The sequence below is a fragment of the Amia ocellicauda genome, chromosome 19 (assembly GCF_036373705.1).
Source record: "Amia ocellicauda isolate fAmiCal2 chromosome 19, fAmiCal2.hap1, whole genome shotgun sequence".
Lineage (NCBI taxonomy): Eukaryota > Metazoa > Chordata > Actinopteri > Amiiformes > Amiidae > Amia > Amia ocellicauda.
The window spans coordinates 23,601,235-23,622,399 of NC_089868.1; the positions used below are offsets into that span (position 1 = coordinate 23,601,235).

At 45.8% G+C, this 21,165-nt stretch overlaps 1 protein-coding gene across 1 annotated transcript in view; it reads right to left on the bottom strand.

Moving 5' to 3' along the window:
- Positions 1-326: 326 nt before the first annotated feature.
- cachd1 (cache domain containing 1) overlaps positions 327-21,165 on the bottom strand; it is a 49,197-nt gene continuing 28,358 nt past the window's right edge. Inside the window, exons 5-27 of the mRNA XM_066692250.1 lie at positions 20,781-20,907; positions 19,844-19,988; positions 19,480-19,696; positions 18,869-19,018; positions 17,810-18,043; positions 16,855-17,004; positions 16,287-16,410; positions 15,784-15,901; positions 14,758-14,926; positions 14,387-14,529; positions 13,710-13,891; positions 12,694-12,804; positions 11,826-11,948; positions 10,933-11,032; positions 10,718-10,834; positions 10,115-10,275; positions 8,979-9,065; positions 8,616-8,732; positions 8,183-8,334; positions 7,514-7,675; positions 6,242-6,319; positions 5,510-5,611; positions 327-3,783 (exon numbers count right to left, since the gene is read on the bottom strand). Of these exons, the coding sequence (XP_066548347.1) occupies positions 3,542-3,783; positions 5,510-5,611; positions 6,242-6,319; positions 7,514-7,675; positions 8,183-8,334; positions 8,616-8,732; positions 8,979-9,065; positions 10,115-10,275; positions 10,718-10,834; positions 10,933-11,032; positions 11,826-11,948; positions 12,694-12,804; positions 13,710-13,891; positions 14,387-14,529; positions 14,758-14,926; positions 15,784-15,901; positions 16,287-16,410; positions 16,855-17,004; positions 17,810-18,043; positions 18,869-19,018; positions 19,480-19,696; positions 19,844-19,988; positions 20,781-20,907 (3,311 nt within the window). The 3' untranslated portion in view covers positions 327-3,541. The remainder of the gene's footprint in view (positions 3,784-5,509; positions 5,612-6,241; positions 6,320-7,513; positions 7,676-8,182; positions 8,335-8,615; positions 8,733-8,978; positions 9,066-10,114; positions 10,276-10,717; positions 10,835-10,932; positions 11,033-11,825; positions 11,949-12,693; positions 12,805-13,709; positions 13,892-14,386; positions 14,530-14,757; positions 14,927-15,783; positions 15,902-16,286; positions 16,411-16,854; positions 17,005-17,809; positions 18,044-18,868; positions 19,019-19,479; positions 19,697-19,843; positions 19,989-20,780; positions 20,908-21,165) is intronic.

The following is a 21,165-nucleotide window of genomic DNA, read 5'->3' on the forward strand; positions in this document are numbered from 1 at the left end:
GAAATTCTCCAGCCAAGCTAGTAAACCACAAATTAGGCCGGTGTAAACTGAGCCCTGGATAAAACTGCCAACAGACGATGAATGTAGACTCTGGTTTAATTTTCACGTCCACACATTATTTAGCACGTTGTTTATGCTTTCAATTTGCGGTGAAGAGGTGCATGAGAAAGTTTGGCAGCCAAAGGGGAAGTAATATTAACAAGCAGAAGTGTATTTAGCCTATAAATACAATTCAACTATTAATTATTTGTCCACCTAAATATTCTGGTGTTCATCTCCCACCGAAGAGACGTTAATACCTTACAGCCAAAAGATAACAATTGATCTTTTTTTATAATAAACAAATTTAATTTTAGATACTGCATCCACTTCCAGTTGTAAGCAATTGGTAAGATTACACCAAGAACACAGAAGAGCTGAGCAAAGGAGCACGATGGCTTGAACCTCATGATGCAATAAGGCAAGATTAATCTCATACATATTTATATACAGTCTGTAAATAAATTATAATGCACTCAGGCTACACACAACTAAACAACGGGGCCATTTAAAATTGCAATGGACCAGATGTGACAATTGTAAATGAAATCTCTCTTCTGATCTTGACGTCCGTCTCCCCTGTGTGGCTTGATTGCTCGTTAGACCCCGGTTTCGATCGGCAATCACCTTCGTCTGCTGAAACACCACTTTGACTTATTGTTCAGGCTGCCGTTTATTCATTCGCTGACAGACTTGGCACTTTGTGAACATCTTGCACACCTTTAACACAGCACGGGCCCCGACTGTAGACCTTAGACAATTGTGTAATGTGGTCCTGTACTTTAAAAAGTCTAAACATAGTGTTGCTTTTATTTATTTTCTCTCTCTCATGCTAACAATGGTCATTTGTTTACTTCTACACTAATGGTTCAGTGCAGGGCAGGGCCAATGACCTCGATTGTACAAGACTAATTATATCGGCACACATTTATTGAACTGAAAGAGACAAATGTTTAATATATTTTCCACACTTTATATTAACACCTGTCATCTTGAAACCAAAGCATAATCTTGCACTTGTGTCAGACTATTTGGAGCTTAATAAAACCGATCAGCATCGAAGTTAAAACTGTAGAAGAGTTGCGACAAAAAAAAAAAACTAAATCCATGAGAAAGCCCAGATGTTGGGAAGTGGAACCTGTATAACATTCACATTGTATCAAACCTCCATTATATAATCACATAAAAAGGAATGATGTATAAAAATTGACGTTCCTTCAGTACAATAACAAATTATAGTGATCAATATACACTAGACCAGATTATACTTTACACAAGTCAGTAAATGCCGCCACTCTTATCCATCAAAAAGGCTTTAAAAAAGACATTTCAGGGTACCGAGTCAACCCGGAAATGGCAAAGATGATGATACTGAATGACTTATAGCTTGTAAATCTCACTTAGGAGACAAAACCAGGATGTTACACTATTATTTGTAAAAGCCTCTAAGTGTGAGCTGACTTGTGCATTACATGGGCCCTAAAATAGCTGTAAAATACAAGAGGTTTTAAATTATATATAGTAAAGCTATCGATATATATTTTTTAAACAGAATTCTATATTTATCAGTGCAATTTCCACATTTGTACGTTCCCTAAACTTTATCACCTCCCATGACGTCGATGTATTCTGTTAATCCCGGTAACAAGATTTATGGCATATTTACAGTAGATCAGGTTTTCGGGATAAAAACACAACATAAAAACTAATACTTATAGAATGTTAATATATATTTTACACATAAAGGGTCACAGTATGTCGACTGCAATTAAAAAAAAATCTATATATAGTATAGTCTTACATTTGTACAAGAGGTCCCCCTGTCTTTTGTTTTGCTAACAGTGCATTGGATCGATGCGTAAATACAAATACAGAAGCATTTGACGTTGCTATTCTATTAATTACATGTTTTATATACAGAATTATACAATCACACCTTCAGTGAGGTCGTTTTAAGAGTGTGTATCCCTCGTACATGACATGTGACCGATCTCTCAGGGCTGATGGAGACAAACTCAGGTGGGGCGAGTGGATAAAACTTAAGTTTACAATTGTCAACTCTTTCATGGAACAAAACCCAACTGTCCTGTTACAGTGTTGCTACTTTGGAAACTAAACTGAGGAACAGTCAGAGAAAGACCCAGAGTGATCAAATAGTTCTGAAATTAGACACTTATTACATTTGCAGAGATATATGACATCGTTGTACTGATGTACAGTTAGGTCCATAAATATTTGCACAGTGACACAACTGTCACCATTTTGGCTCTGTACGCCACCACAATGGATTTGAAAGGAAACAAATCAAGATGTGCTTTAAATGTAGACTTTCATCTTTAATTTGAGGGCAGTTACATCCAAATTGGGTGAACAGTGTAGGAATTACACCCATTTATATATGTGGTCCCCCCAATTTTAGGGGCTCAAAAGTAATTGGACAAACTAACATAATCATGAATTAAATTGTGAGTTTCAATACTTGGTTGCAAATCCTTTGCAGTGAATTACGGCCTGAAGTCTGAACCCATAGACATCAGCAGATGCTGGGTTTCTTCCCTGGTGATGCTCTGCCAGGCCTGCACTGCAGTGTCTTTAGTTCCTGCTTGTTCTTGGGGTGTTTTACTTTCCAATCCATTGTGGTGGCATACAGAGCCAAAATGATGACAATTGTGTCACTGTCCAAATATTTATGGACATCACTGTATAGCCCATTCGTGCATGAGAGCATTATTTTACATTTCAGATCCACGTCCGAAGAGCAGAAACCCATTTCAATAGTCACACATGACTGACAGTGCAGGTCACTGTAAACAGGAAATATGAACAGGGACGCCGATTCCACTGCATTTGTAAATCAATGCATTTAAAACCAGCTTGCAGTCTCGCAGTTATTGTCCTTTCAAACAACTCTCGCCTTGGACAGTTGTTCTTACACACAAAGAATCTTCTTCACTTCAGTCACTTTTTTGTGAATACAATAAAGTGGACATTTTAAAAATTAATTTCTCTTAGTTACAAAAACAAAAATAGATGAGATAGTCAGTGAAAACGCATGGTTCCATCTTTCTGACCGGTCTTGTCCGTTAAGAACATCTAGTCGAAGAATTTACTGCATTTTTCTTTAAAGTTCTGTTCAATAAATAGTAGAAAAATAATCCTTTATTCTTAAAAAAAAAAAAAAAAAAAATCTGAGATGCATTGTTTACACTTTTTTCGGGCTCAGGCAGTCGCTTCAGCCCGTGCGTTTCATTTACACTTCCAGAAGTTGTCGGTTCAAACTCTCGGTATGTGACGTCGCTCGTCGGTAGAAGCCCAGTCTCCGTTCACCGCACCGGTCCGATGGCCCCCGTTCCTTGACCGGCTCCCGACGATAAGGTCAGTCGATGGGGCGGTTCGGGTGTCCGGCCGTGGGGCTCCAGGAGAGGGCGTGCAAAAGGCCGCTTGAGAAACACTGTCTGCTCGGAAAGGTCCGTGCCGCCGGCGCGGGGAGGGCTGGCGGGGCTCAGCACTCAGCGTCCACGGTGTGCACCGTCACGGCGGCCTGCAGGTGGTGGGTGTGGTGCAGGGGGTGGTGGTGCGGGTGCCGGTAGGGGTGGAACTTGTGGCTCAGCAGCGCGGCGGTCTGCGGTGGCGTGTCGAGGTCCAGGTCCTCGTCGTGGTTGCCCACGTCCACGCCGGCCGACAGGGGGTCGTTGTTGCAGGGCGGGTTCTCGCTGTCCTCCTGGGGGCTCATGGTGCTGTAACCTGTCCGATCACACACACGGAAGAGAAGTGAATAAATTATGAAATGTGAAAGCTAAGATGTGAACAGACCAGCTGTGTTCGGACGTGTTTGGGGTTTGAAGACCCAGCTGTTGTTGGACAGTGTTTCCTTCCGCATTCAAGTGAGAAGAGAGAAAGAAAACTAAACAAAACACGAACGAAACGGACAATTCGCTCCAATCGACCTCATTTTCACTCCGCTCCTTTCGGCAACAATAATGGCGATTCCTGTTCAAGTTAAATGTGTCATTCATTTTATACACTGTACATTGTTCAAGCAGTGACATTTCCATCACCGTTAGAACTACGAAATATCAAAATCCTTGAATTTTATTTTGTGTACTTTCCTTAGATTTCTCTCAGTTTGCCAAACTTTCGATTAGTTTTCCTGCGACGCTTCAAGGCCAGAGCCGAACAACAGCAGAATAAGCTGACAAACCTGCCTTTTCATAGGAAGACCACGCTATAGAATTTGCAGTGATTGAGATGTGGAGTGACGCACGTAGAGGGTTTCTTTTCCTGAGGCGGAAACTGGGGGAAGATAACTGGCTGTGCCTGCTCTTACCGGCTTCACACATCGTCTCATCCGTATCATCACTCCCATAAGAGCTCAAACATGAAAGAGGTGGCTAATGTTTCTTTGATTAAAAGAAGCCCAATCCATCATCTCTCTCTCAAAATAAAGTTGTTTACCCGCTCCCCCACCCCTCAAGATACATCTTGGTGCAGAAAACACATCCTTCTGAAGATTAAGAACTGGACTCATGTATTGAAGCTACTAAGACAGGCATAAAAGGATACAGACAACCTGATTGCCTTGTAACAGTAAGATCAGACGTCCAGTATAGTCACCTACATTTATTTACATGTACATTAACCTACCTTTCCTCAAACGAACATCCTTCCATCAGGCTTCCCAGCCCTGGCCCTGGAGGAGCCCCTACTCTGCTGGTTTTTGTTCCAACAGAGCCCTCAATTACTTAATTGAACCCTTAATTGAACTAATAATTTCCTGAATCAGAGACTTTTAATTATTTTAAACAGTAGGGGGTTTACGTGAAGTATAAAATTGTATAAATAACGTATTAAAAGAACCAACTCTTATTACACATTTTAAAAAGTCAAAGCAGATTGTTACTTCAATTAAGTAATTAAGAGCTTGGTTGGAACAAAAACCAGCAGGGTAGGGGCTCCTCCAGGGCCAGGGCTGGGAAACCTGGTGAAAGGAGATTTAGATTTAGCGAGATGATTAGAAAACTGTTATTAAAGAAGACCAGTTGCGATGACACCAGGGAGCCAGCCACATATCTAATGATACAATCTCACTCATGTGGGACACCCTGACTATTTATCCTCCCTAGTTTCTTTTTGTTGTTGTTGTTGGTTAAAATGACTCATTTAGCAGAGAGTCCACTTCATGTATAAAAACAAACAAGAAAAGATGCATTATCCCTCTAGCGGTGTGAGTACATACTTCGTGGGAGTTGATCTTTGACACTAAAAGTTTCCAAAAAAAAAAAAAAGCGCATTCTCTCGAAAACTCTTACAGAAGTACAGGGTTCGACTTTCTATTTGTTCTCCTTTATTTTTAGGACAGCCTTGACTCTGTCCCTGCATTTCCAAATCAAAAGGCTTACGGTTATCAAACAATCAAGTGAATAAATGCTGCCACATGGGACATTCACACGGGACGGACTCGGACCCTTACCGTGATCGCTCTCGGTCCCGGAGCGCCCCCAGTAACGCCGTCTCCGCTCGGGGCTGTGCGTGTGCCTCTCGATGACCGCCGCGATGAACCGCGTGTTGCTGACTGCACGGGAGACAACAAACTGCAGCGTTAGCGGGGCCGGGCGAGGTCACGGACCCCGAGAAGCGTTTCAGACACCCAGACTCTCGCTGAGCTTCGGTAATATTTCAGTTAATCCTCCTCCTCACACTGCTCAGTCACGAGAACAGTAATGCGAGGTATTTTAGGGGTAATGCACCAATTATGGGTTTTGAGTGGTTGGGCTTAAGTGTTTTTTGTTTTTATGCACATTGATGAGAGAGAGAGAACAGAAAGTTAACAGATGTAATGGCGTAGCATTACAATAATAAGTAACAGCGAAAGATCCGACGAACACTAATTATTTTTACCACAAAAGACAGTCATTCTGTCTTTCCCAAATTAAGTTCAATTATACTTTCAAGTCGTCGAAGGCCCGGAGATTTGACTAATCCCCGAAGTGCACTGCAAATAACGTCTTCCTTCTTCAAAACCCGTGACAGTGACACTTTGCTTATTAGCGGCTCTTTTAAAGCTGCGCCATCAATATAACGGCTCTCCGCCTCGGGAGGAGTACAAACAGAACAAAAGATGAAAAGTGCTCTGCGTACCTTTGAAAAGTTATTTTTTAATATACGTTTAAAAAGATGAGCATCTCCCGTCTGTTCTACTCACTGATGCCTCGGTCCTCGTGGCTGTCCTCGTCTCTCTCGTCGCGCTCGTTATCCAGGTTCGACATTCTCACTGACATCTCTGCAAACACCGGGACAAAACGGCACAGCTCAACACAATATAGCGCCAAGGACTGAAGAGTGCGTTACAGTCACCAGGTCCTTACTTTGTGTAAATCTACGGATGAAAAAGCTTAGTTGGTGTTAAGTTGCGGACATGTTGCATGTTCTGGTGCAGGGGTGTCAGGGCTGCAGTGTCTGCTGGGTTTCATTCCAGCCCGGCGCTTGGCTCCTTAATTGGTCTAATTAAGCAATTAACTGGATGATTAGAACACTTCTCTCTAGACTCTGAAATGTCCTGTGGGTTCAGTGTTGTGACTCATCAACAAATTGTCAGGTATCGGCTTATAAACTTAAAACCTAAAAGCTTTAGATAAGCCCACCTGAGTTAATAATGACATTAAGTAATTGGCGATCACTGCGGCCCCCCCGGACTGGAGTCGGACACCCCTGGTCTAGAGTCGTACAGCATGTCAGTGCCACCGGAGTCTGAAAATGATCCCATATCTGTTTTTTTGGGTGAATTAAATCACATTAGGAGAAATCTTAAATGTATTGTTAAATGCTATTGCTTCTATCTACGAAGCACTGGGAATCATTATATAAAATAGTGAAATCAGCCTTTTTTTTTTTTTTTTTTTTTTTTTTGGTATCAAGGCCTCACGTGTTCAATTCGTGCTCGAGTTGTTCAGGCGAGCGAGAGGACAGCCGTTCAGTAAGCATGGGGACGAGTTCAGCGAGACCACGGTCTCGCTGGTAAAAGTACAGCGCTGATTACTGAAAGAAACGGCTGCGTTTGATATCCTCACTCGGTGCTAATAATCTGTGTATCGTCTCGTTAACTGCAAAGCTAAAAACATATTTACAAAGGTCAGCCTGCTGACCAGGCTATGCTTAATTCAATCATTAGCACCACGGCTCAACAGAGGTTTCTAATGCATACTAACTCTGTATGCATTAGCCAGTGCATGTGTGTGCGTGTGTGTTGAAGTGCAGGGGAGGGGATTTATTGTGATTCTTGTGAAAGTATCAGCCTTTGTTTCTCATCCCGAACTCCACAGAATCTGAGGAGAGATGTTTCTTCATTAGTGTGATTCCAGAATAAATGACGAAAGCTAACGGCGAGGAGCTGGAAGCGGTGAAGATAAACCGACTCGGCCTTGTGAGTTTCCGATCAGAGCCAACCGAACCAAGTGCAGCGTGCAATCGTCCTCACCTTGTGCGGCCAGCGGGGACATGTGCTGGTGGCTGCGCCGGTGGATCTGGTGGCGGTAGGCGTACACGGCCAGCACCAGGACCATGATGCAGCCCATGATGCCTCCGGCCACGGGTCCAACCGGGGCGCTCTTGATCATGTTGAGGGCGGCCACTTCGTCATCTGTAGAAGGAGCAGCACACGTCACTCCGAGATCTCCCCCCCCAACCACACACACACTCTTCCTCTGCTCACTTTTCCTGAACACAAGCCTCGACTCAACAGCAAGATCCGTTTCTTCTCCTCTACAAAATCAGCACATCGTGTTATTAGCGGTTGGCTCTAACGGGCGGAAAGAACAGCGAGTCCCACGGGGCGGTGAGCGGGAGTGAACCGCTGGTTTGGGCCCAGACTTGGCCTGCTGTCTAACACTAACAATGGAAACCATGAGCTCAACTGTTATGGCGCTGGGAAATCGGAAGAAAGACAATATTTACATTCATCACACAATAAACTAAATTTAAACGGACCGACAGCAAAGTCAACAAGAAGAAACACGTTCCTTCACGGTTTCTGCTCTCCAGCACAAAATGGAGACAGGGCAAGATATACATTAGCATGGAGAAGAAACGATGACTGAATATGTTGTCATTTCAACTTATTTTCGGTTATGAGGTAGGCTTCACTCACCCAAGTGGCCCATGCCATCGACATATGGACTCTTCGCCCCCACAATCCCCCCGAAACACTCCTTCTGCAGGGCGCAGTAGGGCTTGTCCAGATGCGTCTTCCCGTCGCTGTCCACCGTGCACCACTCGCAGTCCAGCACCCCGAAGCAATCGCTGCGACAAGAGAGCGCCGTTAGTGTTGTCTGGACTCATTCGGACAATTATAAAAAGCTCATTTGCATACCAAGCCTCCCGTCAGAGTTCAAAAACCATTTGCACCCCTTTATAACCAACAGCTTGAGAATTGTAGGGCAGCCGGTATGTTTCACTTCAGAGGAAAGGTCGGAGATCACTGTTTAGTTTAACAGATCACAATCACAGACTCCACGGTCCCCAACGATCATGCTTAGTTTCTCTAGTGTGAAAATACGATGGGAGTCACAAAGAATAACAACCTGCTGGTGTATCTCTGGCTGCATCTGGTGTTGATGCACTGCTGCAGGGTGTCCTGGAGATTGGGGTCGATGACGGTCAGGGACAGCGGCTCCTGGTGGACCTCGCAGCTGGGATTCCTGCGACAGACGGACACACAGCGATCAATTCGATACATCCTGAACTAAATACCAGAGACGAGATGTTCGGCGTTCTTTAAAATCAAAATAAGACGCTCGGCGCCGTCAGCAGGGAGAGACTGAGAAGATGAGGCCATGACTCATGAGAGGAACTTACTCACAGAAGAGACGCTCAAACAAAACTGCCGTGAGCTTTTTTTTGTTGGCAAGACAGTTTCAGAATAACAGGATTACTGAGGTTCTTACCGGTTCTCTGCGTTTGTTAGGTTGCCGGTGCACTCATTGACCTCCAGGGGGCACTCGCAGGGGCATTCACACTCGTTCTGCTCCATCCTGTAAGGAACGCAGTACCCATGAAGATTAGGGTGTGTGTACAATATACTGAACACAAATATATGCATGAGAAAGACCTAGGAGTCTACGTGGACTCCTCACTTTCTGCATCCAAATGTGGGAAAGCAATAAAAAAGGCAAACGCAATGCTAGGGTGTATTGTCAAAAGTGTAGAATTGGGAACAAAGGTAGTAATGTTCAGACTGTACAATGCACTAGTTAGAGCTCATCTGGATACTGTGGACAGTTCTGGGCTCCACACTTCAAGAAAGATATCGCTGCTCTAGAGGCAGTTCAGAGGAGAGCAACCAGACTTATTCCAGGTCTGAAGGGAATGTCCTACTGAGAGACTGAGGAACTGAACCTTTTCACCCTGGAACAGAGGAGACTACGTGGGGACTTGATTCAAGTCTTCAAAATCATGAAAGGCATCGAGCACATCAAACCAGAGGAGCTTTTCCAGATCAGCAGGGACACACGCACCCGGGGACACAAATGGAAATTGGGCTTCAAGGCATTCAAGACAGAAAACAGGAGACACTTCTTCACACAGAGAGGCGTCACAATCTGAACAAACTCCCCAGCGATGTGGCTGAAGAGACAATTTGGGAACATTCAGAAACAGACTGGACAGAATCCTTGATCACTTAGTTATTAATGGACACCAAATGAGCACGATGGGGCGAATGGCCTCCTCTCGATTGGACACTTTATGTTCTTCTTATGTTCTTATACATGCAACAAGTAAAGTGTTGTTCCACTGTTTCATGAGCTGAAATGAAAGATCCCAGAAATTTTCCATATGCACAAAAAGGTTCTCTCTAAAATGTTGTGCACAAATGTGTTTACACCCCTGTTAGCGAGCATTTGCCAGGATAAAAAGGCATGTTCATTACACAGGTGCCCATTATGCAGGGGACAACTCTAAAACGTGCAGATAAAACACAATGCCACCGATGTCTCGGGTTTTGAGGGAGCATGCGATTGGCTGCTGACTGCAGGAACGTCCACCAGAGCTGTTGCCGGTGAATTGAATGGGATCTGCAGACCTGTGGCAGTTGAGACAGAGCCGGTCCACGGTGCTGCAGGCGCAGAAGGCCAGGGAGTCGCACGTCTCGTTCACGATGCCCGCAAACGCATTGGTCCCCGGGATCCGGGTGAGACGGTACTTGGAGCAGTGGCTGCCGTGGACCAGGTTGGTCAGATCGCCCTGTGGGGAACAGAAGCCATCTGAATGAGGCCCTCACACTTCCTGTTTTACTGTCACCTCTGCTTGTTATATACTTTGAACCCATGTATCCGAGGAGATATTAGAGGCCTAAAATAATCTCTAAAATATGAGTACAAAAAAAGTTTGTTACAACACAAGACTTAAAAACCTTAATTATCTAATTTGCCAGCTCTATGAACATGCTTCAATTAGTTAGGCGCAATGTTTATCAACTGCAACTCGCAATACTGTCCCTCAAACACAACAATTGTCCCATTCTGCCCACTAGGTGGTGCTATTACACTTGGAAAAAATAAAACGCACTCGCTGGTGCCCAAAAGATCACATTCAAAGCTGCCCGTCTTTCCGGGTTTGACTTTCACAACTCGGCACGACACACTCTGGATGGCCACCCCCCCTCGATCTCCCATGCACCACTTACGATTATGCTGGTGTTGAACTTGTAGAAGCGCTGCACCGTGCGGTCGCTGAAGCTGTTGCACAGGTTCTTCTTCACGAAGTTGGGATGGTTGAGGATGTCGTTGGCGACCAGAGGCTCCTGCAAAACGTTGAGGAATTGGACACACGGTCAGAGTCCGCCTCACACACCAAGAATCATTTATGCGTCCGTATGGCACCGTGCTGAGAGACTTTTACCTTGTGTGTGATGTGCTGCTGTTCGGCAGGAGCGTGACCTTTGGGGTCGATGAGGGTGGGATGAGCCACCAGGTAGCCCCGGTCCTCCATAATGAAGCACCTGGAAGAGGAGACCCCCTTTAGAGCTACTTTTACTCTGACGCTTTTTAAATGTTCCTCTCAAAGTCTTGTGGCACAAAAACACACAACCCCTCACTCAGATGACTATAAAGACTGACATCAGACAGTATAAACATGTCAGACGAGACATCTGCCCGTGCAAATACAGTTATCACCCTGTTTTAAGGCACGTCATGTTTGCCTTCTGTTTGGACGGTGGATTAAGTGTCTAGACATGCTCCAAAAAAGCATCCCATTTAAAGTATCAAAAGCCTCAGAGACCACTTTTTCACTCTCCCCCACAAAGACTTTAATGTCCTGCCCTGCTCGGTTAGGCAGTAATCCAACCATGCCATATCTCCCATGAAAATGCATTCACCGGGGCTGTTATCAGCTCTCCCCCGAAATCCCCTCCAATACGGCCGCAGTGTATATGACGGCCTCCATTTAAACTCCCCCCGTGGCACCTCGGGAAAAACCTCCGCGCAGGATGCCACTGGAATGCAATTATAATCAGCTTATCCATTATTCCCTTTTTTCTTTCTAGCCGGGCCGAGGGGCGGCGGGGGGAGCCGGCGGTGTCATTCCTCAGGTTCTTCGTTGAAAAGGTTTTAAGGACATGGGAGGGTTTTTAATTCGCCGTTCAAAATTAGCAAATCAGATTAGTTACATTTAGGAGTCTTAAATAGCCTCAGTGGGGCATCCCTCAGTGACCCGTTCAGGCGTAGCAACCAGGGCCCTCTCCTCCCCCCCGCGCTTTTAAAGCCAACAGTCTGCATTGTTCTGGGATTTACCTAATTTTGTTGCCCTTGTCCTGGTTGCAGATGGGCAGCAAGTCCAGCAGAACCTTGTAGAAGTACCGGAGGGTGAAGTCGATGCCCATCACCGCCACGGCGTAGCCCGGGGCCATCTGGGAGCTGGGAGGGGAAGCAGTCAAGGGACCGGGGTCAGGACTACAGCGCACTCAAATACACAAACTGCAGACAGGTCCCTTGCTCAACAACAACAACACAATGGCCATCGTCAGTATCGTGACAGTGTGGGGTTCATGGTGGTCTGATAAAGCACGTGCATGACCTTTAAGTGCAATTAATTTAAAGGACACTGAAGAACTATCATTCCTTGTAAAAACTACATTACCAGTCAAACAAAATGATGTGTACAAAGTTGTGTGTGGGGGAAAACAAACACAGGCGAAAAAACGGAGATGCATGATCGTGAAGCTTGACAAACGCAAACATGTTGCCCGTTCACATGACCCAAGCGTATAAAAGGCAATCTTATCAAAAGTCAGGAGACACGCTGTGCCGGGCTGCCATGCTCCACATCTCATGGCAAACCACCAAAGGTGCCATTGTTTGGTAAAGTCCCTTCGAGGGCTAAAACGATGCGACAGAACACAAAAGGCTGCCAAAACACCTTATCAAAACACTGTTTACGGGACACTGGCAGTTTCAATACAGACACAAATATCCGAAACCTGAAACTGCTTTTCAAGCTCGCTGTAGCCTGTGTGCACTATAAACTATAATTAAAATATTCTCTTGAGCGTTAAACACGGAAACTGAGGCCCCGTATCTGTCTGGGGACCTGATCTTCTGGATCCTCGACACCTTGAACTGAGAGGAGGGTTGTAACATGATCATAAGTGACAAACTGTACCTGGAGGCGTGGATGGTGTGGCTGATCGTGACCACGTACCCGGCGCCGCCTACATCCAGGTAGGGGCCCGTGAAAGTTATGAGGCCGGGATTGGCCACAGCGTGGAGGTACCTGAGGAGACGATAATAAAAGGTAGTCAATGAACTACAGAGCAAAAACACTTACACTTGCCAGTTCCCATGAAAGGAAACATCCCTCCAGTTCGAAAATCAGGGTTTATTGCCTCTTTAGGTGTTGTTATTGTGTAGAAGGAAGATCTAGTTGCCATGCGGAAGACAAATCCATCTTAAAAGTTGCTTATAGGATGGACTCGATCTGGGAGAGTGGCGTGTCTCTCACTTATACACCATAGCAACACATATAGACGCTTAAAACTGATTTCAGAATTAGAGGGACCTTCCCTTTAACAAGAAACCAAACCCTTTAAGGGTCTCCAACCCTGGTCCTGGAGAGCCCCAATCCACCTCATCTTACAGGTCACCTTAAATCACTAGTTTCTAAACACTGGGAACACATGGGAGTCATTAATCAATTAAGCCACTTGACCAAGGGAATTCTTGACTGGAGAGGCTAACGGTATGCAGATGATGGCTCCAATAAATGACCAAACCACCTGCTTAATTTATCAGAATTAAATACTTCCAGGTGTTTATAAATCGGTGATTAGATGGTCAAAACCTGCTGGATTGGGGCTCTGCGGGACCAGGGATGGAGACCACTGCTCTGAGAAACTGGGTAAGAGAAGTAAATACATGTCCATATTCGACCTGGTCATTGTTTTAAATAATAATTATTAGGTTTATACTTTTCAAACATTATAGTCGGCAGAAAAAAAAACAATCATTCTCTATTGATTAAAAAAAAAAAGTGGTCATTAAAACCATGTACACACACACACACTTGTAACATTATTACCTCCCAAATAAGCCCCCACTGTAATAAAGAGCTGCCTGGGAGTCTCAACGGCAGTCCTCTGGGAGTCTGGAATGATCTCAGAGTGTCCCCTCAAAACGTACCATTGTCTTCTGGTGGGATCAAATGCTTTATCCATGAGAGAGCCGGGATAAATCCTCAGCACCCCATTGGGCGTTGCTATGTAACGACGCACAATGTAACAGTTCAGGCTGCTCATTTCCATCTGTGTCATCCATTCATCGGTGACGTGACTGGTCGCCATTACTTCGTTCCTGACAGAGGACTGGAAGACAATGAGAGCACATAGCAGGGTTCCTTTAAGATGTGCATGAGAAGATGCTTAAGCCGCAGCCCGGCTTTCTCCCCGGCACGGCTAAGAATGCCTTAAGCTGCCAAACTGCTTCCGAGCGGCCGAGTCCCACAACACAAACGAGTCCTGAGTGCACTTCATACTTTAAAGGCGGCACCGTACATTTTGGCCAAAAGGGAAAGTGTAATTTCTCAATGTGGATTATTATTTCCACCATCGAAAGCTCAGCTGTGCCGCATTAACACTCGATAGTAACAAAACCGCTGTTTGCCAGAGTTCGCCAGAGAGAAAGTCAAATGGATCTGATGTGGGCAGCGTTTACAAATTCACAGTGAGAAGACTGTGTTAAGCACAATACAAGCTCAAATCTACCCAACAGTCCACTGGTCTGTGCACCAAAATATTGACAAAATACAACCCCCCCCCCACCCACAGTTCCTTAGCCACCTCCCGCCTCAGTGGCCGTACCTTCAGGCCGGGGTTGGCGATGAGCCGGGTGTTGTCGCTCAGGTAGGCGGTGTAGTGCTCCACCATGCGCTTGGTCTCCGGCTGGCTCAGGTGCTCGTAGGGTGACGAGAAGCTCCCGGCCGACAGCATCACCGTGGGGCTCTCTGTCACGGGATGGAAAGCGGGGAAAGGCGTCAAGAGGATAAAACATGGCCCGTCTCACAATATCGCATGAGGAAAACCCTTAGAATGACCCAAACTTTAGGGCCGTTGGTGCTTTTTCACTATAAATCTGAGGATCTCACATTAAAACACGTTGTACCACCTGTAACACTCTTTAATAAACTTTGCTTGATGCTTGACCCACTCCTGCTGCCCGGTCCAGCTCTTACCCACGGTCGCCAGCTGCTTGAAATGAAGGCAGGAGCTGGGCTGCCCCAGGAGGTCCAGCCGGTGGTAGAGCAGTTTGCTGCTGGGCACTGTGTTGAGGTTCTTGAGCTGCTTCACGGGTATCTCCGGCTGGACGTACACAATGCACAGGATGAAGGTGGTGTCCTGGACCTGGGGAAATGCAGAGAGACAGCGTCAGCTTTTTGCATGTCCCAGACTAGAAATCTACTTGCTCTCTCATCGCAGGACTTCTAGTGCAATCTCCTGCATCCTAAAACTGAGTCACTGACTGCAGATGACAAATATACAACCTACAACCACATCTTTCTGACTAAGAGTAGTGGCTGTACGTCTCTGAAGATCTAGGCACTCTTGTTATACAGCTTCACAAACAACTACATTAAACCTCTCAAATCAGATCATGTTCACAATCTGGAAAGTTGAAAGGAACACAAAAAAAGGTAATTATATAGTGTGGTTAACCAGCTAAATTTTAGAAGCAAACCCGCAATACAGCAAGTCCGTAATACAGCAAGTCCCTGAAAAGCTCAGAGGCTCTACACACAAGACAAGGAAAGTCGTTTGAGATGCATCCGAATGAAAACTCAGGACTGCGGCTTTAAATTGGCACATTCCACTTATTAAGAAACACTAAGCTCTCTTTGAATTACCCCCCCCCCCTGAGAAAAAAAAACAAAACCTCCTATTCTGGTTTCTGAAGAATTTGCCGTGCTAATTAAGGGATAAAAATAAAAAGGAATAACAGGAAATTTAGATGACAACTTGGAAACTTTTCTGTTTGTTGTCTGTCTGTGAGGGCCATTCATGGGTGCTGAACCAGACGTCTGTGCGTTGCTGACGCGAGTGAACGTAAATTAAATCTCATGCCCGTGGAAAACACTCCAGCATTGTTGGGGAAAATGAAAACAAACAGAAATAAATAAAACCATCCAAGGCATGGTATTCTGAAGGCTCCCAATTTTCCAGTGTCTTGTGGTGTGGTTTTAGAAAGCGACGGGGGAACGTACCAACTTCCAGGCGTAGCTCACATTGTAGACGTCCCTGCTGGGGTCCCGGAGGCGGTTCATATGCCACGACAGGGACGAATTAATAGGCACTGCGATGATCTGACTGCCCAGGGGGAGGCTGGGAAAGGAAAGCCAAATAAACAAATAAATCATCTTCACACCACAAGCCAACTAGGATTCCTTTATATAAAAAACAAGGGCGTTTGTGCCCATCTATTCTGAAACCTACATCGTCACAGGCAGACACAGCTATGAAGCAATACAGATCAGCTGACAGGGAGAGATCTTGTTTTTTGTTTTGTTTATTAAACACGAGGAAGCGATAAATTGTTTCATTTGCTTCCTTGTCCCATTCTGTCGGTTTGTCGAGTTGGTGGAGGTGCCGGTACTCGAAAATCCAGAAGCAACGAGGAACGCAAACTACATCCATAGACGTATCGCCTTCAGGGGCTTGAAGCGGCTATACGCTGCTTTTTGGGGATGTCCCGTTCGGCAGCGCCTACCTGAGAATATTCTGCCGCACCAGCTCGAAGCCGGGGATGTTCTCGTAGTGGATGATGTCCGTGTGAAGAGGGGGCTCGGTCATCAGATAGGGTCTGGTGAGCGAAGGGTGCATGAGAGTGTAGCCTGGAAAAGAAAACAGCACGGAGCGGTCAGGGTGGGTCCAAACACTGAGGCAATTCACTTAAACGCAAACTTCCTCAGACTGGCAGTGGCCGAGAGCAGATGGGCATTTGTTAGTCTTACTTCATATATATAGTCTTACGTACACATTTTTATTATGATGATTATTTTAGGAAGAGGAGGTTGTTATTCAGCCAATGACTTCGTAACAACAGGCTCCGCTGCTCTGCTCTGCGATCCAACTTCTACCCAACAGATATTTTATTGCGGGGAAAAAATAAGCGCACCGGGGAACCGATTCTCCTACTTCCCGTCCCGTCTTTCAAGTTGTTCACCCCCTAGTCAGTCAGTCTAGACAAGCCTCTCAGATCACACCTCCTTAATGCACCCCCCAAGTCTCCAATTACAGCCCCTAATACCACGACTTGGGTCTACTCAGATGCCCACCTTTGTTGTCTATGAGAAAGGTGTAAGATGCCAGGGAGTCTTGGTAGTAGGTTACGTCTTCCAGGATGTAGGCCAAGTTTACGTCAACGCCCACGATCCCCAGCAGGAGGTTGCCAAAGTAGCACGGTCGGCTCACGGTCATAATGAAACCTGTAGGAGCACGGAGGGAAAACAAACACAAACAAGCTTAGTTACTTATTTTCCATTCAGCTTCCAATGTTGGGGAAAAACTAGCATTCAGTGTCTGCAGGCAACAGTGAAGCATGGTGGAGGTTCCTTGCGAGTTTGGGGCAGCATTTCTGCAAATGGAGTTGGGGATTTGGTCAGAATTAATGGTCTCCTCAATGCTGAGAAGTACAGGCAGATACTTATCCATCATGCAATACCATCAGGGAGGCATCTGATTGGCCCCAAATGTATTCTGCAGCATGACAACGACCCCAAACATACAGCGCAATTCATTAAGAATTATCTTCAGCGTAAAGAAGAACAAGGAGTGTTGGAAGTGATGGTTTGGCCCCCACAGAGCCCTGATCTCAACATCATCGAGTCTGTCTGGGATTACATGGAGAGAGAGAAGCAGCTGAGGCTGCCTAAATCCACAGAAGAACTGTGGTTAGTTCTCCAAGATGTTTGGGCCAACCTACCTGCCGAGTTCCTTCAAAAACTGTGTGCAAGTGTACCTAGAAGAACTGATGCTGTTTTGAAGGCAAAGGGTGGTCACACCAAATATGGATTTGATGTAGATTTATCTTCTGTTCACTTACTTTGCATTTAGTTAATTGATAAATATAATCTATTAACGTCTATTTTTGCATTTTTTCACACCTGCCTAAACCTTTTGCACAGTACTATATACACACACACAAGTATATATGGAGCAGATCCAAGCTGCAAATGGACCCCTTCAGTGTAACAAGACATTTTAATGAATTAATTGAATAAAGACACTGACCGTCGCCCATCTGGTCGGCGTAGGGCAGGCTGAACACGGCCACGTCGATCATGCGGTTGGGCAGGTTGATGTAGAAGCGGCCCACCGTGGTCTCCAGGTTGCTCAGCTGGTTCAGCACCATCATGCTGCCTTTGACGACGGGGAGGGCAGTGCGCTCGGGGACTCCATACTTGACCGAGTTCTGCTCCGCCAGGTCCCGCAGGAAGGCCAGCTCCTTGAGGCCGGTTATGCCCTCTGCGGACGCGATCGCACCAAGATGGAAATTAGGGTTCGTTTGAAAGGAGAGCTTAAACCTCTCATAGAAGCGGACGTCGAACTGGGTGAAATCCTCCCCAATATCTGGTTTCAGAAATCCTAAAGAGTGTCAACTAATAATATTTACATGTGCGCCGGCCGCGTGACATTTTCAGGCCCTATTCTTCGGTTATTCATCTTTCAGCCGCTCACAATGGCCCGAGCGGCACAAACACTTGAAACGGGATGAAAATGCATTGAAATTAATTAAGCCTCGGCTTTTTCATGAGCGACACTCGCATACAAGACAATCGCATCCTCTCATAAAGGAGAAAATCGCTTTGATGTGCTTTTTTCCCCTCAACTTCCAGCGTTCCTCATTTTAATTTCATATTGGGAATAGAGGATGAACACGCGTCGTGCTCAAACCAGGCCAGAGATTTAACCAGATTCAGCTTTATGGGAACCAACAATAAAAGCAGAGACAAAAAAAATTAGATGCAGATCAAAGACTTCTCAACTTCCAATCCCTAAACTCAGTGTAAACCTTTTTATCATCGTTTTTCATGTTACTACACTCTCCTTGTTAACGATTGCTGAAATTAAGAACATAATTTCCCATAATCATCTCATTACTAGAAAAGTGTCACCGATTTTCTATCCTTGACTGTGAATCTATCACTACTAACACCCGACCACATCGTGCTTTGCATCATTAACTGGCCTTCACTCGCATCACGATTTAACTGTAGCTGCTGGCGATGCTTCTAATTGGATCGGGCCTTTGTTCAGCTAATATTGACTGACAGCCGCCGAATCCCTCACCGTTCATGAGGGCGTAGGTGAGGATCATGACCGAGTTGTTGAGATGGCTGTTCTCCTCCTTCACGACGCTCAGCGTGGCCCGCTTCTCGTCCTCGGAGGCGTCTCGGGACGTGATTCCGGACGAGAGGTAGATCACCACCATGTCCGTGTCTGTGGAGAGGGACGACAGCACTTCAGCTCAAAGACCCAGGCCTCGTGACTAATGCTACAGGGCCCGGCTGAATTCCCTGCTGTAATCCGCTCTGATCTCGACCTTTACATTCAAATAAATTTGGTTCCACTTTAACAGCATCTCTGACATTCTCCCCACGTCACGCTGTGCACGATAACTGAAGGGAATCATTTAAAAATGCGAATTCAGATGTTTGTTGTGGTGAAATGCTTCAGTCTTAAATATATAAATAGCAGAAGTGGGAAGGAGCACATTAGGCATGCTGTTGACAGGAAATCTACCCATCTGCTTGAAGAGAAAAGTATCTGATCAACGCAGACTACCAGGGCTCTGAAACCTGGTCACCAAACACAAGAGTGCAATCGACCCTAAGAAGCAGGGAGAGATGTCTGCTTGGAATAGCAAGAAGAGACAGAGGAACAAATAATGTGGTGCTTACTGGTCTGCTGCCTTGTCACGTTGCTCGTGTTCCTGATGAGCTGGAAAGCCTTCTGGAAGCCCAGGGCATGCTGGGTAGGGCTGTCCGAGGCCTTGATGTTGTTTATGAAGGAGGACATCTTCCTCTTGGTCTCACTGGTGGCAGGGGACAGGAAGGTCTTGTAGCACTGGTCCAGTGAGCAGGAGCGCACAGTGTCCGCCGCGGTCAGGACGGAGATCTGCACGGGACGGAGGACATCGCGCAGATATGAAAGGCTACGTCTGACAAATTCTCAGAGAACAGAGCGCTCGCATCAGTTCTGTCAAGTCTGAATCCATCGAGTCTCGCTCTCGCCGTCTCTCCTGTCCGAGCTCGGGAGTCTCACCTTGTCGTGCTCGTCGACGGAGTTCAGGATGACCAGGGCGGCGTCCTTGGCGATCTGCAGCTGCGTGTCCGTGATGGACGCGCCATGGTCCACGATCACCACGATGTGTTTGGACTGCGGCCGCACCGCCGACACGTACACAGGCCTGCGCGGAACAAGGGAAAAACACAGACTGGTTATCCGCAGTATGTGGATGTCATCTGCTCGTTGAATTTGAAAACAAGCTTATTGGTAATTGTAAACTCTCTTCCCATTTCTTCCTAGGTGGCCCATTTCTGTGCTTCGGCTCTGGACGGAGACCAACTAATGACTGCTAACCAGCTCTCCCTCGGAGACACGGCAATACCCGGGGGCCACTCCAGACACATCTTGAACTGCTTTACCTTTTGTTGCCCTTTCAGCAGTGTTTGCTCAAGGGATCTGGTGTTTGAAATGTGTTGGTTTTGGGCCGCTCGCAGTATTTCCACAATTCCTTTTGTGCCGTTATCGTTTATAGCGCGCGTCTCTCAATGTTTTAACAGAGTGCGTTGTGCAACATGTGTGGCTTGTGAACTTCCAGACACTTCAAAACCCTCCTTGGGTACATATTAAAAAACTGCAGAGAGGCACAAACACCTTCTAAACTTTATTAACAGTGTTAAAAGCTCGTATATCACAGGAGCAGCATGCGTTATTGGATTTAAAACATTCCCCGAACCTGAAGAATGTAATCAATCTCTCCCTATACGTAGACCGAAGTAAAGTTTAGGAGTAATACTTCCCCATTTATTTCTGCAGTAAACTGACATACGCAGCTAAAAACAGGCCACTTCAACCACACACAAGGCACAAGTCAGATAAAAAGGAAGAGGCGCTCCACACAAACCCCAACTGGCGTGTGCCGAACAGAAACGTGAAGATGGCGTGTGATTGGACGATGGGCGGAAAGGGTTCGTACCTGCTCCGGTGCTCGTAGGTGCCCTTGCAGTGGAACTTGTGGGCCGGGAACACGGTGAAGATGCCTTCTTCCGAACTGAAGTACTGCCACTTAATCCCAGGGTTGGACTTCAGGTTGTCAGCCAGCACTGGAAGATGAAGAGGCCACAGTCAGCAGGGAAACTCAGGGGAGATTTATTCTTGAAGGAAACGGAGAATACTGCCTGCCAGTTATGCGATGTGATCAAACCAGGAATAAAAAGCCAACTGAAGTCAAAAGAAAGACCCAGTAGAGTCGACGGAGGACACACAACATCTGTTGCAAAATACATGAAAGCAACGATAAGAAAATATTTTTCATTATTTAACAACAAAGAAAACTATTTGAAAGCTTTTTTCCCCCTCAA